Genomic DNA, 24,770 nt, shown 5'->3' on the forward strand with positions numbered 1-24,770 from the left:
GTAGTAGTATTAAAGAACAAACTCTGACTTTACTGTGGTCACGTGTGACCTGCAGTAGGTGAATATGTGTAAAGTCGGACACTTAACTTTAATCATGATTATTTTTTAATGTGTCATATTTTATTACTAGTAGCAGTAGCCATAGAGGTAGCAGTAGCAGTAGCACAGTAGCACAGTAACCATAGAGGTAGCAGTAGCAGTAGCCATAGAGGTAGCAGTAGCAGTAGCACAGTAGCACAGTAGCCATAGAGGTAGCAGTAGCAGTAGCCATAGAGGTAGCAGTAGTAGTAGCCATAGAGGTAGCAGTAGCAGTAGTAGTAGCAGTAGCAGCAGCCATAGAGGTAGCAGTAGCAGTAGTAGTAGCGGTAGCAGTAGCAGTAGTAGTAGCACAGTAGCGGTAGCAGTAGCAGTAGTAGTAGCAGTAGTAGTAGCACAGTAGCAGTAGCAGTAGTAGTAGCACAGTAGCAGTAGCAGTAGCAGTAGTAGTAGCAGTAGCATTAGTGGTAGTAGGAGTAGCACAGTAGTGGTAGCAGTAGCAGTAGCACAGTAGCGTTAGCAGTAGCAGTAGCAGTAGTAGTATTAGTAGTAGCAGTAGCGTTAGCGGTAGCAGTAGTAGCAGTAGTAGCAGTAGCACAGTAGCGTTAGCGGTAGCAGTAGCAGTAGTAGTATTAGTAGTATTAGTAGTATTAGTAGTAGTATTAAAGAACAAACTCTGACTTTACTGTAGAACAAACTCTGACTTTACTGTGGTCACGTGTGACCTGCAGTAGGTGAATATGGGTAAAGTGGGACACTTAACTTTAATCATGATTATTTTTTAATGTGTCATATTTTATTACTAAAAATACAAACACACCCAATAATTAGAATGTGCAGGATAAGAAAATAATGGTTCTGTGGATATAACTTCACTTATGTGGCGGCAAACATAATCTACCACCAAGCAGTAAAAAAGCAGAGGTGTGTCCAATGACATAGCATTAAAGTTATAACTTTTTAAAACAGACATGCATTTTTGTTGATAAATGGGATAAAGGGAATTAATGCATCTGCAAACAAAACATCTCAAAATCACATGTTTATTCTTCATACTTTAATTTTTATAAGAGATTGTATCACTGTCCCACTTTACCAATGTGCTATTGCTAAAGTGGGACAGTGTATTTTTGTGGAGAATCCTGGGTATTTGGTGTTCCTTTTATTCACACATCTTCAAATCAGATACATTTAACTCTATATTTCTTGTTTTGATCAAGTTTTCTGATTATCACATTTCTGAAAATTTATCATTGGACCAACCTGTGTTTGAGGCAAAATTATAACTTCTGTGTTAAACATTTGACTTTTTTTCCTCCACTGGTGTAAAATAAACATCAAAAGCTTTTAAAAATATACAACATTAAAGACTTTGGTTTTAATTCCAAACCAAAAATGAGGTGGAAACTGAATTTTGTCCGACTTTACCCATGTTCACCCTGTCTGTACTTTTACTCGAGTAATAAAAACAACTGTCTCACCGTCTGTTCATGGGCCTGACCCGGACTGCCACCCGCACCGACGCCATGGTCCGCCTGTGCCCGGTTACGGCCCGGTTACGGCCCGGCTGCTGCGGTTCTGCTGCGGTTGTCGGTCTCCGGGCTCGGGCTGTTTCAGAGGCGCTCGGTCCCGGGAGGAAGGAGCGGCCGGTGGAGCCTCTGGGCCCGGGGGGAGAGAGCAGAGACACCGGGGGGAGAGAGCGGAGACACCGGGGGGAGAGTGCGGAGACACCGGGGGGGAGAGAGCGGAGACACCGGGGGGAGAGAGCGGAGACACCGGGGGGGAGAGAGCGGAGACACCGGGGGGGAGAGTGCGGAGACACCGGGGGGGGAGAGTGCGGAGACACCGGGGGGGAGAGAGCAGAGACACCGGGGGGAGAGAGCGGAGACACCGGGGGGAGAGTGCGGAGACACCGGAGGGGAGAGAGCGGAGACACCGGGGGGAGAGAGGACCGTCAGCGTTAGAGAAGAACAGCTGATGACAACAAACCGAGTACGGAAGCCCGGGGAGGACAAAGAGGAGGTTCAAGTTCGACTTTTAAAGGGACAGTCTGTTCAAATGTTTTTGTTTTTAACCATTTAACTCCCGCCTGAACCGATGCAGTTTCTCCAGTTTAGCTTTTTTTTTGTTTTTTTTGTTTTTACGAAATGTAAATAAATGTGGCATGAAATCAACATGAAAATTAAAGTTTTTTTTGTGTGTTTTTATCTTTGATACTCTTGTCTTGGAATTTTCTTAATGACTAAAATAACATCTGTAACAAGTCCATGTTTGTGGGAGATTCAAAAAGGAATATTCCAGAAAATCCCTTTGACTAAATCTTAAACACAACTCAAACTCATTTTACGTGTTAAAAAAAAAAAAAAAAAAGTACAAAGAAATTACAAAAAAAATATGAAAAAGGCAAGAAAAAATGACTACAAAATTACAAAATTCCCCCAAAAAACTCCAGTCAAAAAGCTTTAGATTTGGGTCAGTTCAGAGGTTAAAGCGTTCGCCATAGAGAGGCTGCAGTTCCTCCTCTGACCTGCGGCGGCGGTGTCACTTAAACCGCAGCAGCAGCAGGAAGTACCGAGAGAGAATCACTTCCGGGTTTAGCCTCATCGTGTTCGCGGCGCAAACAAACCGGTAAGAGCCGCAAAAACTCACGGAAACGTCACTTTTATTCAATAATCTGCGTTAAGGCGGACACGGAGCAGTGACCGGACCCTGACCTCCGTATGACCGGGCACTGACCTCCGCGTAACCCGCTGAAAGTGGTTCAAATATCAGACTAAAGGAGGGTAAAAGAGGGGTTAGCCTCCGGAGCTAACCGCGGCTAATGAATGGGAGCGTAAAGAGAACGTTGATCTGACTTTTTACATTTATAATTTAATTTATTTTCTATTTATTAACTCACATTTGTCCAGAGGGAGTGACGGGGAGTAGGAAGGATTTCTACGCAGTTTTTAAAGTACAAATGGAGCCTTAACTTGAGGCAGAGTAACAGTAATAACTTGTTACAGTATAATCTAAAGTTTTGCAGAAGTAAAAGACATCCACGATTTCTTGGGTTCATTAAGTAATTCATTCATTAACCTCTTAACCCCCACCTGAACAGAGCACATTTTCTCCAGTTCAGCTTTACCCAAATCTAAAAGCTTCTCGACTGGAGAGCAACAGTGTAGCGCCTCATTTGAAAGCTAAGACCTACAAAACTGATGGTAACTTCCTGTCTTCTGTCTCATTTCTGAAGCGTTTTTGTTTGTTTTTTTCCATTTCATTTTTAACCGAGAGGATCTTTTTATCAGATTTTTTTCCCCATCATTTTCTTGTTGGGCATTCAACTCATTTTTGTAACTTGTTTATCACATTTTTGTAAAAAAAAAAGTCAATTTTTTATCACATTTTTTGTCATTTTTTTGTCACATTTTTGTCATTTTTTGTCACAATTTTGTCATTTTTTTGTCAAATTTTTGTTATTTTTTAGTTACATTTTTGTCATTTTTTCGTCCATTTTTTGTCCATTTCTTGTGACATTTGTGTGACATTTTTTCCACTTTTTCATCAATTTTTTGTAACTTTTTTTTATCACATTTCCATCATTGTTTTCGTCTCAGTTTTGTTGCTTTTTCACACCTTTTTTCCAGAAGCTTTTGGATTGGGGTAAAGCCAAACTGCAGAAAATGTGCTGGGTTCAGGTGGGACTGAGCGGTTCAGCCACACTAATAAGAAGTAAAGAAGTCGGGCCCAAAATAATGACTGAAGATTTAAAAATATATGAAATGCTATTTAAGTCCTGTGAGTAACTGAGTCTGATTTATGAAAGTATGATCTTCAGGAAAAAGTATCCGCCGGACCTTGGTGGACCGAGCCAAAGTCTCACTATCAAATTATTATTATTACTATTGAAATCATTATTATCTATGTTATAAGAGAATAATAAAGTGTTAATGTCTGCAGAGCTGACCATGGACATCAGGCCGAACCACACCATCTACATCAACAACATCAACGACAAAGTCAAGAAGGAAGGTAAGCAAGACCCTGAACTCACCCGTCTGAGTCACATTAAACCAGCTGCTGTTTCTGTTTGAAGCCGTTAGCATTAGCATTAGCCTTCTAACTTCACAGATTCTGATCCATCCAGATGTTTTCAGCTGTTGTCAGAGCCTGGTTGTGACTCTTTAGGTCAGAGTGAGCGTTTAAGGCGAGACGCTGCAATTTTCTTTTTTTATTTATTTGAAACAAAGACCTTTTTCAGAGGGATTTGGGGTCATGTTTGGTTTTGGGTTGAGCTGAAGCGCTCGCTGTACGCGCTCTTCTCCCAGTTCGGGCAGGTGGTGGACATCGTGTTCCTCACATGTTCTCGTGTTCTCTCTCTGTAGAGCTGAAGCGCTCGCTGTACGCGCTCTTCTCTCAGTTCGGGCAGGTGGTGGACATCGTGTTCCTCACATGTTCCTCACATGTTCTCGTGTTCTCTCTCTGTAGAGCTGAAGCGCTCGCTGTACGCGCTCTTCTCTCAGTTCGGGCAGGTGGTGGACATCGTGTTCCTCACATGTTCTCGTGTTCTCTCTCTCTCAGAGCTGAAGCGCTCGCTGTACGCGCTCTTCTCTCAGTTCGGGCAGGTGGTGGACATCGTGTTCCTCACATGTTCCTCACATGTTCTCGTGTTCTCTCTCTCTCAGAGCTGAAGCGCTCGCTGTACGCGCTCTTCTCCCAGTTCGGGCAGGTGGTGGACATCGTGTTCCTCACATGTTCCTCACATGTTCTCGTGTTCTCTCTCTCTGTAGAGCTGAAGCGCTCGCTGTACGCACTCTTCTCTCAGTTCGGGCAGGTGGTGGACATCGTGTTCCTCACATGTTCCTCACATGTTCTCGTGTTCTCTCTCTCTCAGAGCTGAAGCGCTCGCTGTACGCGCTCTTCTCTCAGTTCGGGCAGGTGGTGGACATCGTGTTCCTCACATGTTCCTCACATGTTCTCGTGTTCTCTCTCTCTCAGAGCTGAAGCGCTCGCTGTACGCACTCTTCTCTCAGTTCGGGCAGGTGGTGGACATCGTGTTCCTCACATGTTCCTCACATGTTCTCGTGTTCTCTCTCTCTCAGAGCTGAAGCGCTCGCTGTACGCGCTCTTCTCTCAGTTCGGGCAGGTGGTGGACATCGTGTTCCTCACATGTTCTCGTGTTCTCTCTCTCTCAGAGCTGAAGCGCTCGCTGTACGCGCTCTTCTCTCAGTTCGGGCAGGTGGTGGACATCGTGTTCCTCACGTGTTCCTCACATGTTCTCGTGTTCTCTCTCTCAGAGCTGAAGCGCTCGCTGTACGCGCTCTTCTCTCAGTTCGGGCAGGTGGTGGACATCGTGTTCCTCACGTGTTCCTCACATGTTCTCGTGTTCTCTCTCTCAGAGCTGAAGCGCTCGCTGTACGCGCTCTTCTCTCAGTTCGGGCAGGTGGTGGACATCGTGTTCCTCACATGTTCCTCACATGTTCTCGTGTTCTCTCTCTCAGAGCTGAAGCGCTCGCTGTACGCGCTCTTCTCTCAGTTCGGGCAGGTGGTGGACAGCGTGTTCCTCACATGTTCCTCACATGTTCTCGTGTTCTCTCTCTCTCAGAGCTGAAGCGCTCGCTGTACGCGCTCTTCTCTCAGTTCGGGCAGGTGGTGGACATCGTGGCTCTGAAGACCATGCCCATGAGAGGACAGGCCTTCGTGGTGTTTAAGGAGCTGGCGGCGGCGACCAACGCCCTGAGGCAGCTGCAGGGCTTCCCCTTCTACAACAAGCCCATGGTACGGCTGCTCACGGTCACACGTGTGGCTCCTCACACATGTATGTAGCATGTTAAAGTGTCGCCGTGTTTGCAGAGGATCCAGTACGCCAAGACGGACTCTGAAATCATCTCCAAGATGAAGGGAACGTACGGCGACAAAGAGAAGAAGAGGGAGAAGAAGAAGAAGGCTCAGGAGGCGGCGGCCAATCAGAACAAGCGCCCGGCTCAGGTGACGTCAGGGCTTATATTATCTAAAACAAGAGAAGAAACTAGAGTCATTTATTTATATTGATGCTTTAACTCAGGGGTCCTCAGACCTGTTTCTCTGGGGCCACATTATTGTTCCTGACTGTGATGGCTGTAGTGGTTTGCAAAAATACTAATCAAGTCTTCACACTTTGTTTTAATTTCCATTTATTTGTATTTTAAAATAAAACCTCATTATGTAATGTGACCAAAGTAATAACTTCTTACACTTGTGCTTTACGAGCCTGTTCACAAGTTTCTCAAAGTACTGCAGTCATTATTCATTCTCTCCACACTCTGTGGTGAAGCTTCATTTACCACGTGGCTATAATGTTTATATTCTGATCCCTTATGTAAGTGCCCTCTGCTGGACACCTGTGGAATTATTTTTTATGTATTCAAATCCCCCCCTAGTGGCTGGAATGAGTAAACTGGTTATTTAGTTAAAACATCCTAACTCCGCACAGGAATGGGCTGAGACTGACTTTATTTATTTGACATACTCAGGGATCTGTGCTCTACAAGTGGGGGCTGGATTAAATCATCTCGGGGCCGGATTTGGCCGTAGTTTGAGGACCCCTGCTTTAAAGCCACACTGCGGAGATTTTTACCCAATAGATAAGATTGAAATACAAGTATTTATTTGTAGATGTTTTTCGTATTAAATGAACAAACGTGAGCGGCTCCTCTTTCTGAAACATCCTTAAAGAATAACTATGTCCCAAACAGTCAGTGTGTTTGTTTCTAACGGGTCTGTTTGTTCCTCAGGTCCCGGTCGCCGTGCACACGCCTGTCCAGGTAACACAGCACCACTCAGTACTCGCTGTCCTCTGTGAAGTACTCAGTATTCTCTGTGAAGTACTCAGTATTCTCTGTGAAGTACTCAGTATTCTCTGTGAAGTACTCAGTATTCTCTGTGAAGTACTCAGTATCCTCTGTGAAGTACTCGGTATCCTCTGTGAAGTACTCAGTATTCATTCAGACTCTGGCTCCGCCCCCTGGTCATGTGACGCTTCTGTTTCAGGTTCCTGACAATCCTCCCAACCACATCCTGTTCCTCAGTAACCTCCCGGAGGAAACCAACGAGATGATGCTGTCCATGCTGTTCAACCAGTGAGTGACCGAGCTGCTTCACTGACCTCCTGTGTGACTGACCTCCTGTGTAACTGACCTGTGTGACTGACCTCCTGTGTGACTGACCTGTGTGACTGACCTCCTGTGTAACTGACCTCCTGTGTAACTGACCTCCTGTGTGACTGACCTCCTGTGTAACTGACCTCCTGTGTGACTGACCTCCTGTGTAACCGTGATGCCTTCACTGACCTCCTGTGTAACTGACCTGTGTAACTGACCTCCTGTGTAACTGACCTGTGTAACTGACCTCCTGTGTAACTGACCTGTGTAACTGACCTCCTGTGTAACTGACCTGTGTGACTGACCTCCTGTGTAACTGACCTCCTGTGTAACTGACCTCCTGTGTGACTGACCTCCTGTGTAACTGACCTCCTGTGTGACTGACCTCCTGTGTAACTGACCTCCTGTGTAACTGACCTCCTGTGTAACTGACCTCCTGTGTAACTGACCTCCTGTTTAACTGACCTCCTGTGTAACTGACCTCCTGTGAAACTGACCTCCTGTGTGACTGACCTCCTGTGTGACTGACCTCCTGTTTAACTGACCTCCTGTGAAACTGACCTCCTGTGTGACTGACCTCCTGTTTAACTGACCTCCTGTGTAACTGACCTCCTGTGAAACTGACCTCCTGTGTGACTGACCTGTGTGACTGACCTCCTGTGTGACTGACCTCCTGTGTGACTGACCTCCTGTGTGACTGACCTCCTGTGTGACTGACCTCCTGTTTAACTGACCTCCTGTGTAACTGACCTCCTGTGTAACTGACCTCCTGTGTGACTGACCTGTGTGACTGACCTCCTGTGTGACTGACCTCCTGTGTGACTGACCTCCTGTGTGACTGACCTCCTGTGTGACTGACCTCCTGTGTGACTGACCTCCTGTGTGACTGACCTCCTGTGTGACTGACCTCCTGTGTGACTGACCTCCTGTGTAACTGACCTCCTGTGTAACCGTGATGCCTTCACTGACCTCCTGTGTGACTGACCTCCTGTGTAACCGTGATGCCTTCACTGACCTCCTGTGTAACTGACCTCCTGTGTAACCGTGATGCCTTCACTGACCTCCTGTGTAACTGACCTCCTGTGTAACCGTGATGCCTTCACTGACCTCCTGTGTAACTGACCTCCTGTTTAACTGACCTCCTGTGTAACTGACCTCCTGTGTAACTGACCTGTGTGACTGACCTCCTGTGTAACTGACCTCCTGTGTAACTGACCTCCTGTGTAACTGACCTCCTGTGTGACTGACCTCCTGTGTGACTGACCTCCTGTGTGACTGACCTCCTGTGTGACTGACCTCCTGTGTAACTGACCTCCTGTGTAACTGACCTCCTGTGTAACTGACCTCCTGTGAAACTGACCTCCTGTGTAACTGACCTCCTGTGTAACTGACCTCCTGTGTGACTGACCTCCTGTGTGACTGACCTCCTGTGTGACTGACCTCCTGTGTAACTGACCTCCTGTGAAACTGACCTCCTGTGTAACTGACCTCCTGTGAAACTGACCTCCTGTGTAACTGACCTCCTGTGTAACTGACCTCCTGTGAAACTGACCTCCTGTGTGACTGACCTCCTGTGTAACTGACCTCCTGTGTAACTGACCTGTGTGACTGACCTGTGTGACTGACCTCCTGTGTAACTGACCTCCTGTGTGACTGACCTCCTGTGTGACTGACCTCCTGTGTAACTGACCTCCTGTGTAACTGACCTCCTGTGAAACTGACCTCCTGTGTAACTGACCTCCTGTGTGACTGACCTGTGTGACTGACCTGTGTGACTGACCTCCTGTGTAACTGACCTCCTGTGTAACTGACCTCCTGTGTAACTGACCTCCTGTGTGACTGACCTCCTGTGTGACTGACCTCCTGTGTGACTGACCTCCTGTGTGACTGACCTCCTGTGTAACTGACCTCCTGTGTAACTGACCTCCTGTGTGACTGACCTCCTGTGTAACTGACCTCCTGTGAAACTGACCTCCTGTGTAACTGACCTCCTGTGAAACTGACCTCCTGTGTAACTGACCTCCTGTGTGACTGACCTCCTGTGAAACTGACCTCCTGTGTAACTGACCTCCTGTGAAACTGACCTCCTGTGTAACTGACCTCCTGTGTGACTGACCTCCTGTGTGACTGACCTCCTGTGTAACTGACCTCCTGTGTAACTGACCTCCTGTGTGACTGACCTCCTGTGTGACTGACCTGTGTGACTGACCTGTGTGACTGACCTCCTGTGTAACTGACCTCCTGTGTGACTGACCTCCTGTGTGACTGACCTGTGTGACTGACCTCCTGTGTGACCGACCTCCTGTGTGACCGACCTCCTGTGTGACCGACCTCCTGTGTAACTGACCTCCTGTGTAACTGACCTCCTGTGTAACTGACCTCCTGTGTGACTGACCTCCTGTGTAACTGACCTCCTGTGTAACTGACCTCCTGTGTAACTGACCTCCTGTGAAACTGACCTCCTGTGTGACTGACCTCCTGTGTAACTGACCTGTGTAACTGACCTCCTGTTAAACTGACCTCCTGTGTAACTGACCTCCTGTGTGACTGACCTCCTGTGTAACTGACCTCCTGTGTAACTGACCTCCTGTGTGACTGACCTCCTGTGTAACTGACCTCCTGTGTGACTGACCTCCTGTGTAACTGACCTCCTGTGTGACTGACCTCCTGTGTAACTGACCTCCTGTGTAACTGACCTCCTGTGTGACTGACCTCCTGTGTAACTGACCTCCTGTGTAACTGACCTCCTGTGTGACTGACCTCCTGTGTGACTGACCTCCTGTGTAACTGACCTCCTGTGAAACTGACCTCCTGTGTGACTGACCTCCTGTGTGACTGACCTCCTGTGTGACTGACCTCCTGTGTAACTGACCTCCTGTGTAACTGACCTCCTGTGTAACTGACCTCCTGTGTGACTGACCTCCTGTGTGACTGACCTCCTGTGTAACTGACCTCCTGTGTGACTGACCTCCTGTGTAACTGACCTCCTGTGTGACTGACCTCCTGTGTGACTGACCTCCTGTGTGACTGACCTCCTGTGAAACTGACCTCCTGTGTGACTGACCTCCTGTGTGACTGACCTGTGTGACTGACCTCCTGTGTAACTGACCTCCTGTGTAACTGACCTCCTGTGTAACTGACCTCCTGTGTAACTGACCTCCTGTGTAACTGACCTCCTGTGTAACTGACCTCCTGTGTGACTGACCTCCTGTGTGACTGACCTGTGTGACTGACCTCCTGTGTAACTGACCTCCTGTGTGACTGACCTCCTGTGTAACTGACCTCCTGTGTAACTGACCTCCTGTGTGACTGACCTCCTGTGTGACTGACCTCCTGTGTGACTGACCTCCTGTGAAACTGACCTCCTGTGTGACTGACCTCCTGTGTGACTGACCTGTGTGACTGACCTCCTGTGTAACTGACCTCCTGTGTAACTGACCTCCTGTGTAACTGACCTCCTGTGTAACTGACCTCCTGTGTAACTGACCTCCTGTGTGACTGACCTCCTGTGTGACTGACCTCCTGTGTAACTGACCTCCTGTGTAACTGACCTCCTGTGTGACTGACCTCCTGTGTGACTGACCTGTGTGACTGACCTCCTGTGTAACTGACCTCCTGTGTGACTGACCTCCTGTGTAACTGACCTCCTGTGTAACTGACCTCCTGTGTAACTGACCTCCTGTGTAACTGACCTCCTGTGTGACTGACCTCCTGTGTAACTGACCTCCTGTGTGACTGACCTCCTGTGTAACTGACCTCCTGTGTGACTGACCTCCTGTGTAACTGACCTCCTGTGTAACTGACCTCCTGTGTGACTGACCTCCTGTGTAACTGACCTCCTGTGTGACTGACCTCCTGTGTGACTGACCTCCTGTGTGACTGACCTCCTGTGTAACTGTGCTGCCTTCACTGACCTCCTGTGTGACTGACCTCCTGTGTGACTGACCTCCTGTGTGACTGACCTCCTGTGTAACTGACCTGTGTAACTGACCTCCTGTGTGACTGACCTCCTGTGTGACTGACCTCCTGTGTAACTGACCTGTGTGACTGACCTCCTGTGTGACTGACCTCCTGTGTGACTGACCTCCTGTGTGACTGACCTCCTGTGTGACTGACCTCCTGTGTGACTGACCTCCTGTTTAACTGACCTCCTGTGTGACTGACCTCCTGTGAAACTGACCTCCTGTGTGACTGACCTCCTGTGAAACTGACCTCCTGTGTAACTGACCTCCTGTGAAACTGACCTCCTGTGTGACTGACCTCCTGTGAAACTGACCTCCTGTGTGACTGACCTGTGTGACTGACCTGTTTAACTGACCTCCTGTGTAACTGACCTCCTGTGTGACTGACCTCCTGTGTGACTGACCTGTTTAACTGACCTCCTGTGTGACTGACCTCCTGTGTAACTGACCTCCTGTGTGACTGACCTCCTGTGAAACTGACCTCCTGTGTGACTGACCTGTGTGACTGACCTCCTGTGTAACTGACCTCCTGTGTGACTGACCTCCTGTGAAACTGACCTCCTGTGTGACTGACCTCCTGTGAAACTGACCTCCTGTGTGACTGACCTGTGTGACTGACCTGTTTAACTGACCTCCTGTGTAACTGACCTCCTGTGTGACTGACCTCCTGTGAAACTGACCTCCTGTGTGACTGACCTGTTTAACTGACCTCCTGTGAAACTGACCTCCTGTGTAACTGACCTGTGTAACTGACCTCCTGTGTAACTGACCTCCTGTGTGACTGACCTCCTGTGTGACTGACCTCCTGTGTGACTGACCTCCTGTGTAACTGACCTCCTGTGTAACTGACCTCCTGTGTAACTGACCTCCTGTGTGACTGACCTCCTGTGTAACTGACCTCCTGTGTAACTGACCTCCTGTGTGACTGACCTCCTGTGTGACTGACCTCCTGTGTGACTGACCTGTGTGACTGACCTCCTGTGTGACTGACCTCCTGTGTGACTGACCTGTTTAACTGACCTCCTGTTTAACTGACCTCCTGTTTAACTGACCTCCTGTGAAACTGACCTCCTGTGTGACTGACCTCCTGTGAAACTGACCTCCTGTGTGACTGACCTGTGTGACTGACCTGTTTAACTGACCTCCTGTGTAACTGACCTCCTGTGTGACTGACCTCCTGTGAAACTGACCTCCTGTGTGACTGACCTGTTTAACTGACCTCCTGTGAAACTGACCTCCTGTGTGACTGACCTCCTGTGTGACTGACCTCCTGTGTAACTGACCTCCTGTGTGACTGACCTCCTGTGTAACTGACCTCCTGTGTAACTGACCTCCTGTGTGACTGACCTCCTGTGTAACTGACCTCCTGTGTGACTGACCTCCTGTGTGACTGACCTCCTGTGTGACTGACCTCCTGTGTGACTGACCTCCTGTGTGACTGACCTCCTGTGTAACTGACCTCCTGTGTGACTGACCTCCTGTGTAACTGACCTCCTGTGTAACTGACCTCCTGTGTGACTGACCTCCTGTGTGACTGACCTCCTGTGTAACTGACCTCCTGTGTGACTGACCTCCTGTGTAACTGACCTCCTGTGTGACTGACCTCCTGTGTGACTGACCTCCTGTGTGACTGACCTCCTGTGTAACTGACCTCCTGTGTGACTGACCTCCTGTGTGACTGACCTCCTGTGTAACTGACCTCCTGTGTAACTGACCTCCTGTGTAACTGACCTCCTGTGTGACTGACCTCCTGTGTGACTGACCTGTGTGACTGACCTCCTGTGTGACTGACCTGTGTGACTGACCTCCTGTGTAACTGACCTCCTGTGTAACTGACCTCCTGTGTGACTGACCTCCTGTGTGACTGACCTGTGTGACTGACCTCCTGTGTAACTGACCTCCTGTGTGACTGACCTCCTGTGTGACTGACCTGTGTGACTGACCTCCTGTGTGACTGACCTCCTGTGTGACTGACCTCCTGTGTGACTGACCTCCTGTGTGACTGACCTCCTGTGTGACTGACCTGTGTGACTGACCTCCTGTGAAACTGACCTCCTGTGTAACTGACCTCCTGTGTAACTGACCTCCTGTGTGACTGACCTCCTGTGTGACTGACCTCCTGTGAAACTGACCTCCTGTGTAACTGACCTCCTGTGTAACTGACCTCCTGTGTGACTGACCTCCTGTGTGACTGACCTCCTGTGTAACTGACCTCCTGTGTGACTGACCTCCTGTGTGACTGACCTCCTGTGTGACTGACCTCCTGTGTGACTGACCTCCTGTGTGACTGACCTCCTGTGTGACTGACCTGTGTGACTGACCTCCTGTGTGACTGACCTCCTGTGTGACTGACCTCCTGTGTGACTGACCTCCTGTGTAACTGACCTCCTGTGTAACTGACCTCCTGTGTGACTGACCTCCTGTGTGACTGACCTGTGTGACTGACCTCCTGTGTGACTGACCTCCTGTGTAACTGACCTCCTGTGAAACTGACCTCCTGTGTGACTGACCTCCTGTGTGACTGACCTGTGTGACTGACCTCCTGTGTGACTGACCTCCTGTGTGACTGACCTCCTGTGTGACTGACCTCCTGTGTGACTGACCTCCTGTGTGACTGACCTCCTGTGTAACTGACCTCCTGTGTAACTGACCTGTGTAACTGACCTCCTGTGTAACTGACCTCCTGTGAAACTGACCTCCTGTGAAACTGACCTCCTGTGTGACTGACCTCCTGTGTAACTGACCTCCTGTGTAACTGACCTCCTGTGTGACTGACCTCCTGTGTAACTGACCTCCTGTGTAACTGACCTCCTGTGTGACTGACCTCCTGTGTAACTGACTTCCTGTGTGACTGACCTCCTGTGTGACTGACCTGTGTAACTGACCTCCTGTGTGACTGACCTCCTGTGTGACTGACCTCCTGTGTAACTGACCTCCTCTGTGACTGACCTCCTGTGTGACTGACCTCCTGTGTAACTGACCTCCTGTGTGACTGACCTCCTGTGTGACTGACCTCCTGTGTAACTGACCTCCTGTGTAACTGACCTCCTGTGTGACTGACCTCCTGTGTGACTGACCTCCTGTGTAACTGACCTCCTGTGTAACTGACCTCCTGTGTGACTGACCTGTGTAACTGACCTCCTGTGTGACTGACCTCCTGTGTGACTGACCTCCTGTGTGACTGACCTCCTGTGTAACTGACCTCCTGTGTAACTGACCTCCTGTGTGACTGACCTCCTGTGTGACTGACCTCCTGTGTGACTGACCTCCTGTGTGACTGACCTCCTGTGAAACTGACTTCCTGTGTGACTGACCTCCTGTGTGACTGACCTGTGTAACTGACCTCCTGTGTGACTGACCTCCTGTGTGACTGACCTCCTGTGTGACTGACCTCCTGTGTAACTGACCTCCTGTGTGACTGACCTCCTGTGTAACTGACCTCCTGTGTGACTGACCTCCTGTGTGACTGACCTGTGTAACTGACCTCCTGTGTGACTGACCTCCTGTGTGACTGACCTCCTGTGTGACTGACCTGTGTAACTGACCTCCTGTGTGACTGACCTCCTGTGTGACTGACCTCCTGTGTAACTGACCTCCTGTGTAACTGACCTCCTGTGTGACTGACCTCCTGTGTGACTGACCTCCTGTGTAACTGACCTCCTGTGTGACTGACCTCCTGTGTAACTGACCTCCTGTGTAACTGACCTCCTGTGTAACTGACCTCCTGTGTGACTGACCTCCTGTGTGACTGACCTCCTGTGTGACTGACCTCCTGTGTGACTGACCTCCTGTGTGACTGACCTCCTGTGTAACTGACCTCCTGTGTAACTGACCTCCTGTGTAACTGACCTCCTGTGTGACTGACCTCCTGTGTGACTGACCTCCTGTGTAACTGACCTCCTGTGTAACTGACCTCCTGTGTAACTGACCTCCTGTGTAACTGACCTGTGTAACTGACCTCCTGTGTAACTGACCTCCTGTGTGACTGACCTCCTGTGTGACTGACCTCCTGTTTAACTGACCTCCTGTTTAACTGACCTCCTGTGTAACCGTGATGCCTTCACTGCTCCTCTGTTCCCTCTGTATTCTGATCGTGCTGCCTTCATTTTTTAATCACCTTTTTGGTCATTTTTTGTCACATTTTTGGTCATTTGTTTGTCATAATTTTGTCATTTTTTGGTAATTTTTAGTGATATTTTTGTCACATTTTTGGTCATTTTTTGGTCACTTTTTTGTCATGTTTTGTAATTTTTTTGTCACATTTTTGTCATTTTTTTGTCACATTTTTGGTCATTTTTTGGTCACATTTTTGTCATTTTTTGGTCATTTTTTTGGTCACTTTTTTGTCACTTTTTTGTCACTTTTTTGTCACATTTTTGTCACATTTTTGTCATTTTTTGGTCATTTTTTTGGTCACATTTTTGTCATTTTTTGGTCACTTTTTTGTCATTTTTTTGTCACATTTTTGTCATTTTTTTTGTCACATTTTTGTCACATTTTTGTCATTTTTTGGTCATTTTTTGGTCATTTTTTTGGTCACTTTTTGGTCATTTTTTGGTCATTTTTTTGGTCACATTTTTGTCATTTTTTGGTCACTTTTTTGTCATTTTTTTGTCACATTTTTGTCATTTTTTTTGTCACATTTTTGTCACATTTTTGTCATTTTTTGGTCATTTTTTTGGCACATTTTTGTCATTTTTTGGTCATTTTTTGGTCACATTTTTGTCATTTTTTGGGCACATTTTTGTCATTTTTTGGTCATTTTTTTGGTCACTTTTTGGTCATTTTTTGTCACATTTTTGTCACATTTTTGTCAATGTTTTCTCTTTTTTTGTCACATTTCCATCATTGTTTTCTGACCGTGCTGCCTTCACTGCCCCTCAGATTCCCCGGCTTTAAGGAGGTGCGTCTGGTTCCCGGGAAACACGACATCTCGTTCGTGGAGTTCGAGGGCGAGGCGCAGGCGGGCGTGGCCAAAGACGCGCTGCAGGGCTTCAGGATCACCGCCACCTGCGCCATGAGGATCTCCTACGCCAAGAAGTGACCCTGAACGCAGCGCCACCTGCGCCATGAGGATCTCCTACGCCAAGAAGTGACCCTGAACGCACCGCCACACAGAGACAGTGAACACACCGGCGAGAGAGAGACGCCTTTATGTTGAAGTTTGGAAGTGTTGCTTTAATCAGCGCCGACGCTCTTCATGACGACTTTATTTTGTTAAATCTGTTTTGTGTTGAATTTGTCCTTTTTTAATAAAATCTCAAACACAGTGACGTCTGTTTAAAGAGTAACTAAACACCAAATCCACTTTGTTTTGCTGATAAACGGTCTAAATGGTTGTTGAATAGAGTTAGCTACACGTCCCAGTCAATATGTTGACATTTGGTGCAAACTTGTTCAAAATCTCACTTTTGTGTCTAAAACCGCAGGGTTAGCGCCTCTACTGGTTTCACGCAGCAACTACATTTGATATTTTGTGGTTGGAGGAGAGTGTGTCCACGGCGTCCACAAAACGTCATCAGTTCTGCCTCTGTGCCTCTGTGGCCCCGCCCACACACGCCTCTGTGGCCCCGCCCACACACGCCTCTGTGGCCCCGCCCACACACTCCTCCGCCTCCGTCACGTAGCAACGAGGACACGCGTCGCGCAGTCAAACCAGTAGATGGCGCCCCTGCGATGCTCACACTTCAGCTGAGGTGGTGCAGTGCAGTGTTTTTCAACCTTTTTTGAGCCAAGGCACATTTTTTTCATTGAAAAAATCACGAGGCACCACCAGCAGAAAATATAAAAAAACGTAACCCTGTAGCCTATTTTTAGTCATTCACATCAAAGTGTCTTGAATAGGAACAGCGTATAGTCTCGCGAGCTACTGTGCCCCAGTCACCGCCACCTGCCGAATCCACGCATCACTAATTCTCTTGTCTCAAAGAAATTAGCGACCTAATATGGAGTATTTATTACATGGTTACTCTACTCTAGACAGCACAGACACTCAAACGGTACATTATTTGCAGATAATAATGAATGGTGAAAGTGAAGTGAAATGAAGGTGAAATTGGATAATTTTCCAAGGCACACCAGACAATATCTCACGGCACACTGGTTGAAAAACACTGGTGTAGAGGAATAAATCCCTTAGAAAAGCTCCTGTGCGATGCTCTCTCTCTGTTCGCAGTCACTGACAGCGAGCAAGTCGTCTCTTTTTTTTTTTTCGTAGGATAGTTGCTACTAGTGATGCGCGGGTTGCGGGTTCCACCGTCGTCTTTACAGCAGGTTTTTGGCGTAAATATACGTCGGATTTTCATAAAACAAGCAGCGTTTTGCAGCTTGTGATCCAGGCTCTGCCATACTGTTCCCTGTCCATTCCATGCAGGGAGTTAGTCTGGTCACGGAGCAATTGGAGCAGTTTGAAGGGGCGGGGCCTAACGCGCACAGATTGTCAGTGAAATAAACCAATCGGCGATTAGCGGACGTGACGACAGCTGTGTCCAATTAAACAAATATGAAGTGAATATAAACTCAGGCGGAGAACGCGAGGCAAAATCCTTCACTACTTCATCCAATGATTAGTTTTGGCTGATGTTAACGTTAATTGAACTAAAAACACAGAGGTGCAGCGAGTGACGTCACCTTCTCATTTCTCTGTGACGGTCGTGATTGGCTCCTTAGCCGCCAATAACAACTTGTCTACCGTGCGTGGCCACACCCACCTTCTTTCGTGCAGAAAGACGGTGGGTGTGGTTTATCAGGCTAACGCTTTTGTGGAAACTCATGTCTCCTGTTTTCCAGTATGTGCGACTGTGTGTGACTTCGCGTTAGGCCGACCTCTGCTCTTCCTCTTTCCCTCTTGCCCAGCGCTCTTCAGAGAGAGAGCGAGAGCGATGACACGCCGGTACTGTTCATACGGATCATATTTGTAACATATAATATTTAATGGTTGCGGGTGCGGGGCGGGTTGTAATAATAGAACAACGTTGCGGGGCGGGCTGGGTCGGGTTAGAACCCGCGGGTTGAAAAAAACCCTGACCCGCATCACTAGTTGCTACATCAAGCAATCACAAGTCATGAGATGCACCAACTCTCCTACGAAAAAATAAACCTTGCGCACAGTGGTGACAGCGGTAACAGCCGTCTGTCAGTCCTGTCAGATCTAGGGGCGTGGTCTGAGACTGTCAACAGAGCAGACCCCGCCCACACACTCACCCCCCCTGGGGAAAGGCTCTGCCACGCCCGTTTAGTTGCTCTTTAATATCAGGTCTGGATCTCCTCATTATTGTGGAAACAGCGCCCCCTGGTGGCCGTGACTCATGACCTTTGTGACTGTTTAGTGGAGCTGCAGGATTTAACTCCCGCCTGAACCGAGAGGATCTTTTTCCTCACGTCATCAGATATTTTTTGGGGGGTATTCAACTCATTTTTGTCAATTTTTTGTATTTTTTTTCATAAATTTTTAATTTTGTCATTTTTTATCACTTTTTTGTCAATCTTTTTTAAAAAAAAATCATCTTTTTTTTTATCAAATTTTTGTCATATTTTTTTTTTTTTTTTTTGTCACATTTACATCATTGTTTTCGTCACAGAAAACGTGCTCGGTTCAGGTGGGAGTTAAGGGGTTAACCTCCTCATATCAGGTCTGGATCTCCTCATTATAGTGGAAACAGCGCCCCCTGGTGGCCGTGTCTCATGACCTTTGTGACTGTTTAATATCAGGTCTGGATCTCCTCATTGTAGTGGAAACAGCGCCCCCTGGTGGCCGTGTCTCATGACCTTTGTGACTCTAACATTAACGTTAGATCCGCTGCCGAATGAACTGATTTTATTTTAATGATAAAATAAAACAAACTAAAATGTGACGCTGTGATGACGTCATAAACACGTCACATGATCACAGTTGAGTTTAAACGACTGCGGCTCCACAGGGGCCGACTTCACAGAGCTGCACCAGCCACGTGCACTCTCTCCTCGTGCACTCTCCTCGTGCACACTCTCCACGTGCACTCTCTCCTCGTGCACACTCTCCTCGTGCACTCTCCTCGTGCACACTCTCCTCGTGCACTCTCTCCACGTGCACTCTGCTCGTGCACTCTCCTGTTCCCTGTGGACGGAGCAGCAGCAGCTTCAGGTGAGTCTCCTCGACTTTTCCTTCAAACAGCAGACGCTCTTCTTCACTTCCTTCACTCGTTTCTTTGAACACTTTGAAGTTGTTTCACTGAGAGACTCTTTGTGACTCAGACGGAGACGCTGCAGGTGAGAAACCAACACACTTTAAAGACACGTTTCAGAACAAACTGAAGCTCAGATCCAGGTTTAGAAGTTTCGTTCTGTGACAGAAGTTCCAAAAGATTTGCTCATTTTGGATCTGGTTTAGTATTTGAACAAATATGTCGTTCTGGGGCCGGTGATACTGACAGAAATTAATATGTCAATTTCCCCCATTTTTTCTCCTTTTTGGTTTTGCGTTTTTTAATAAATGTTTTCCACATTTTGCTCATTTTTTGACATTAGAGATAAAGTCGATATTGTAAGTTTGCTGCAGTTTTGTTGTCGTTGTGTGTGTGCGTGTGCGTGTGCGTGTGTGTGTGTGTGCGTGTGTGTGTGTGTCGGTTTGTGGTGCAGTGACAGATTCCTCAGAGTCTCGTCAAACGGCTCCAACAGACTCCACACAGGAGTCCATCGTCACCATGGAGACCCTGAGTCTGACCCGGACTCGACCCGGACTCGTACGTCAGTCACAGAGCCGGGTCCAGAACAAACCGAGGGGAACCGGAGTTTAAAGGTTTAAAGTTATCATGTCACTCCCTCATTAAAAACATGGCTGAAGTGTTGCCTTGGCACATTCACGTATTTCTGAGTAATCTGTAAAAACTCTGATGGCGGCCATTTTAGGGATAGGTTTGCCTGAGTCCTCCTAGGAACGCCCCCACCTCCTGGAGACGCCTCCGAGCTTTGGTCACCAGCCGAGTAACCAACCACTGCTCCTCAGCAGAACCCCCTCCCCACTGATGCCACAGACAGCGTGTGGAGGGGGCGTGTCTAAAGGCTCAGAGGTTCTTAAAGAGACAGAGGCCTATTTCAAGACATTCACTACAGCCATTTTGAGAGAGACATTTTATACAAGTTGTTGTGTTTGTGTTGTTGTGTTGTTGTGTGTTGTGTTGTTGTTGTTGTGTTGTTGTGTGTTGTGTTGTTGTTGTTGTTGTGTTGTTGTTGTGTTGTTGTGTGTTGTGTGTTGTGTCCCTCTAAGGCTCTGTATCTGTGTCTGAGTTGTTTTGTTTAAAAGTGTCGTGTGTAAATCCCAGTTTCAGCCGGTCTGTGAGTCAGAGATGCTGCAGAGCCAAGATGGCCGCCGGCTCCGACCTGCGCTCAGAGACGGACTACGGCGTCGTGAACGATGTGGACTATCAGGTCAGAAGAGACGTTCATGAACTCCTGTTCTTCAGAGTGACGGCTGAAGAATTTCATAAAAAAATGGACAAAAATGTGACAAAAAAATGACAAAAAATTTATTAAAAAATTGATAAAAAATGTATAAGAATGTGACAAAAAAATGACAAAAAATGATAAAAATTTGATAAAAATTTGACAAAAAATTGATTAAAAAGTGAGAAAAAAAATGATAGAAAAAAAAGCGACGGCTGAAGAACATGTCCATAAACTCCTGTTCTTCTCCTGTTCTCCAGCTGTCTCCGGAGGACGTCCCGGACCTGACTCGGGGCCCCGTGTTCCTGGGGTTCTCGGCTCTGATGGCCGTGGTCCTGGTCCTCATCGTGGTGGTGTGTGGCGTGGGTAACGTGGTGCTGGTGGTCACGGTGACGCGGTCCGGGCGCCTGCGCTCCCTCGCCGATCGCCTGGTGGTCAGCCTGGCGCTGTCCGACGCCCTGGTGGCGCTCTGCTGCCCCCTGCTGCTGGACTACTACGCCCTGCGCCGCCTGAGCTGGAGCCACGGCCTGGAGATGTGCGCCGCCGTCAGCTACGTCCGCACGCTCAGCCTGCACGTGTCCACCAACGCGCTGCTCGCCATCGCCGTGGACAGGTGATCCTGACCTTCACCTCCTGAAGGTCCTGACCTCCGACCTCCTGAAGGGTCCTGACTTCCGACCTCCTGAAGGGTCCTGGGTCCAGGACCTCCTGAAGGGTCCTGACCTTTAGCTCAGACTTCCTGCTCCTGAAGGGTCCTGACCTTCATGCTAACTACTGGTCCTGAAGGGTCAAAAAAGTGACAAAAAATGACAAAAATGTGACAAAAAATGATGAAATTTGATTTAAAAAATGATAAAAATTTGTTTAAAAAATGATAAAAATGTGACAAAAAGTGATTAAAAAATGATTTAAAAAAATCATTAAAAATGATTAAAAAAATGATTAAAATGATTAAAAAATGATTAAAATGTGACAAAAAATGATAAAAATGTGACGAGAAAAATGATACAAAAATGATAAAAATGTGACAAAAAATGATAAAAATGTGACAAAAAAAATTATTTAAAAAAATAATAAAAATGTGACAAAAAAATGATAAAAAATTTGATAAAAAATGACCAAAAAAAAAGATTAAAAAAATGACAGAAATGTGACCAAAAAGTTACATAAATGAGTTGAATACCCAACAAAAGAATGATGGAAAAAGAATCTGACGTGAGGATCCTCTCAGTTCAGGCGGGAGTTAAGAGGTTAAACTTTAGCTCCACATTCACATTATTAACCTCTTAACTCCCACCTTCACCGAGTGCATGACCCAAAACAAAAAGTTTCTTGAGTGGAGCTACAGGTCAGAGCAACACCTCATTTGAAAGCTAAGACCAACAAAACTGATCTTTTTCCTTGCTTTGTTGCCATGTTGTGATCTTTTTGTGCATTTTTACAACTTTTTCGGCATTTTGCAATAGCTTTTTTGTCACATTTTTATCACTTTTTTGTCATTTTTTCTGTTGCTTTTTTTTCTTTTTTTTTCTTTTTTGTCATTTTTTTCTTGTATTTTTGTCCATTTTCGTAGCTGTTTTTATGTTTTTGTTGTTGCGCTTTCCAAACTGCAAACTCCTGCTCCTGAAGGGTCCTGACCTTCTTCTTGTCTCCTGAAGGGTCCTGACCTTCATGCTAACTCCTGCTCCTGAAGCTCCTGACCTTCTTCTTGTCTCCTGAACTTCCTGACCTTCTTCTTGTCTCCTGAACTTCCTGACCTCCTTCTTGTCTCCTGAACTTCCTGACCTTCTTCTTGTCTCCTGAAGCTCCTGACCTTCTTCTTGTCTCCTGAACTTCCTGACCTTCTTCTTGTCTCCTGAAGCTCCTGACCTTCTTCTTGTCTCCTGAACTTCCTGACCTTCTTCTTGTCTCCTGAACTTCCTGACCTTCTTCTTGTCTCCTGAACTTCCTGACCTTCTTCTTGTCTCCTGAACTTCCTGACCTTCTTCTTGTCTCCTGAACTTCCTGACCTTCTTCTTGTCTCCTGAAGCTCTTGACCTTCTTCTTGTCTCCTGAACTTCCTGACCTTCTTCTTGTCTCCTGAAGCTCTTGACCTTCTTCTTGTCTCCTGAAGCTCCTGACCTTCTTCTTGTCTCCTGAACTTCCTGACCTTCTTCTTGTCTCCTGAACTTCCTGACCTTCTTCTTGTCTCCTGAACTTCCTGACCTTCTTCTTGTCTCCTGAACTTCCTGACCTTCTTCTTGTCTCCTGAACTTCCTGACCTTCTTCTTGTCTCCTGAACTTCCTGACCTTCTTCTTGTCTCCTGAACTTCCTGACCTTCTTCTTGTCTCCTGCGCAGGTATGTGGCCATCGTGCACCCCCTGCGCCCGCGCTGCCGCCGCTCGGTTGCCGTGGTGACGGCGGTGTGGGCGGTGCCCGCGCTGGTGTCCGTGCCCGTGGTCCTCACCTCGTCCCTGACCACCTTCACGGGGGCGGACGGGCTCGTGAAGACCTTCTGCGGGCAGGTGTGGAGCGTGGACCGGCGGGCGCTCTACCAGACCTACTTCCTGTCCGTCATGGTCCTGCAGTTCCTGTTTCCTGTGGTCGTCATGGCGACGTGCTACAGCCAGGTGTGCCGGGAGCTGTGGTTCAAGGTGAGGCGCGCGTGTTATCCTCTCGGCTGCGCAGACGTGTTGACCTCTCTCTGTTGCGCAGACGCCGCCGGGGGAGCAGACGCCTCAGGTGAAGCTGCGGCTGCTGAGGAGGCGCCGCACCGTGCTGCTCCTCGTGGTGGTCCTGGCGTGTTACGTGCTGTGCTGGAGTCCGTACTACTTCCTGTCCGTGCTCCGGGACTTCCACGGCGACTTCCTGTCCAGGCAGAGACACGCCCTCACCGCCTTCTACGCCGCGGACGGCCTCGCCATGGCCAACGGCGTCTTCAACACGCTCTGCTTCTTCTGGGTCCGACGCCGCGCCGGGGGCGGGGCCAAGGCGAGGCGCCAGGTCAGGCTGAGGAGCGTCCACAGCCCCGAGGAGAAGCTCGCCACGTCCACCAGGAACACGGAGACCGACAGCAGCCCGGTGTAGTCCCACAGGGGCCACAGGGGGCGCCACCGGGGCCAGGGCTGGACTGGCCATCGGGAGATTCGGGAGTTTTCCCGGTGGGCCGACGTACTTTTGGGCCGGATGGACCAATCACACCGAAATAAGGCCCATTCAAAAGAATCACAACAGATCAACAAGAGCAAGTTCCAGAGGTGATTGTACAATTCCCTTCCCGAAAAAGTGCCTTTGGACAAGCAGTGTTCTCCTTCCGAGCCTCTCAAACTTGGAACACTGAACACCGAGCATAAAAGAGATGCCTACAATGAGCTCGTTCACCAAACATCTCACGTCATGGCTATTGGACAATAAAAACTGCCCACACAACCTGGCATAACCTGAACTCTGGCAAAGAAATGTTTATGTGTTTTAACATTGGACATTGTACAGTATTTGATATGTAGTATGAGAGTGTATGTAAGGTAGAAGTGACCTTTTATTATCATTTTTAGGAGACTGGGCTGGTTGCCGGGTGGGGGTGGGTGAAAGGTGTGCGGGCATGGGGGGCGGATGTAAAGTGTGTGGGTTTTAGAAGGGATAGGACTGTGTGAGTGAGTGCAGGGGTGAATGTGCAGAGTGAGGGGTGTGTGGTGGAGCCGGGCCTGGTCCGGTTGGGGACAGAGGATGGAAATTAGCTTGAGCTGTAATCCTGCATTTTAAGTATAATGTACTTTGTGTAAATGCATTGTCCCTTTTAAATAAATAAATACAAAAAAATACAAAAATACCTTACACCGGCCCACATTAAACGCCAAAAGCCATCGGAAGCTGTATCATTTCATTTATGCAATAGGCGGCGTTCACGCTTTAGAATGTGATGATGTCATAATGTCAGATGGAGGGCGGGGCCAATGCAACTCTATGGGAGAAATGCAGTTTTTGGAAGAAATCTCCAAAACAAAAATTGACAAATGTTTTTCCTCTTCAGTGTTTGACAGTGATCAGATTCACAAACCTGTGATATTATTTTTTTGTCTGAAAGTCCTTTCTATTGGACAATATCATGGTCATGTTTTCGCATATTGTCACCACTTTTTGACATTTTTCAGAGATAATAATTGGACATTAGTTCACATGTGCCGACAGAGGAGACGATGAACTTTGAGACAGTTTTTGTTTCATGTGGATTCCTCCAGTAATAACTGAGAT

At 47.7% G+C, this 24,770-nt stretch overlaps 3 protein-coding genes across 3 annotated transcripts in view; 2 read left to right on the forward strand and 1 right to left on the reverse strand.

Moving 5' to 3' along the window:
- Positions 1-1,643, reverse strand: part of kif16ba (kinesin family member 16Ba) — a 59,176-nt gene extending 57,533 nt beyond the window's left edge. Inside the window, exon 1 of the mRNA XM_079552984.1 lies at positions 1,518-1,643. Coding sequence (XP_079409110.1) covers positions 1,518-1,564 — 47 coding nt within the window. The 5' untranslated portion in view covers positions 1,565-1,643. The remainder of the gene's footprint in view (positions 1-1,517) is intronic.
- Positions 1,644-2,654: 1,011 nt separating this feature from the next.
- On the forward strand, positions 2,655-16,175 carry snrpb2 (small nuclear ribonucleoprotein polypeptide B2). Its single transcript, XM_079554130.1, has 7 exons — positions 2,655-2,664; positions 3,979-4,050; positions 5,624-5,796; positions 5,872-6,006; positions 6,792-6,821; positions 7,048-7,136; positions 16,004-16,175. Exons 2-7 carry the CDS (start codon positions 3,987-3,989, stop codon positions 16,161-16,163), a joined length of 651 nt encoding a protein of 216 aa, XP_079410256.1. The 5' UTR covers positions 2,655-2,664; positions 3,979-3,986; the 3' UTR covers positions 16,164-16,175.
- A 4,283-nt stretch (positions 16,176-20,458) lies between these two features.
- On the forward strand, positions 20,459-23,606 carry prokr1a (prokineticin receptor 1a; the record flags this gene model as incomplete). Its single annotated transcript, XM_079552985.1, has 4 exons — positions 20,459-20,524; positions 20,800-21,152; positions 22,879-23,173; positions 23,235-23,606. 4 exons carry the CDS (start codon positions 20,459-20,461, stop codon positions 23,604-23,606), a joined length of 1,086 nt encoding a protein of 361 aa, XP_079409111.1.
- Positions 23,607-24,770: the final 1,164 nt, after the last annotated feature.

The sequence above is a fragment of the Gobius niger genome, assembly GCF_951799975.1.
Source record: "Gobius niger genome assembly, chromosome: 3".
NCBI lineage: Eukaryota > Metazoa > Chordata > Actinopteri > Gobiiformes > Gobiidae > Gobius > Gobius niger.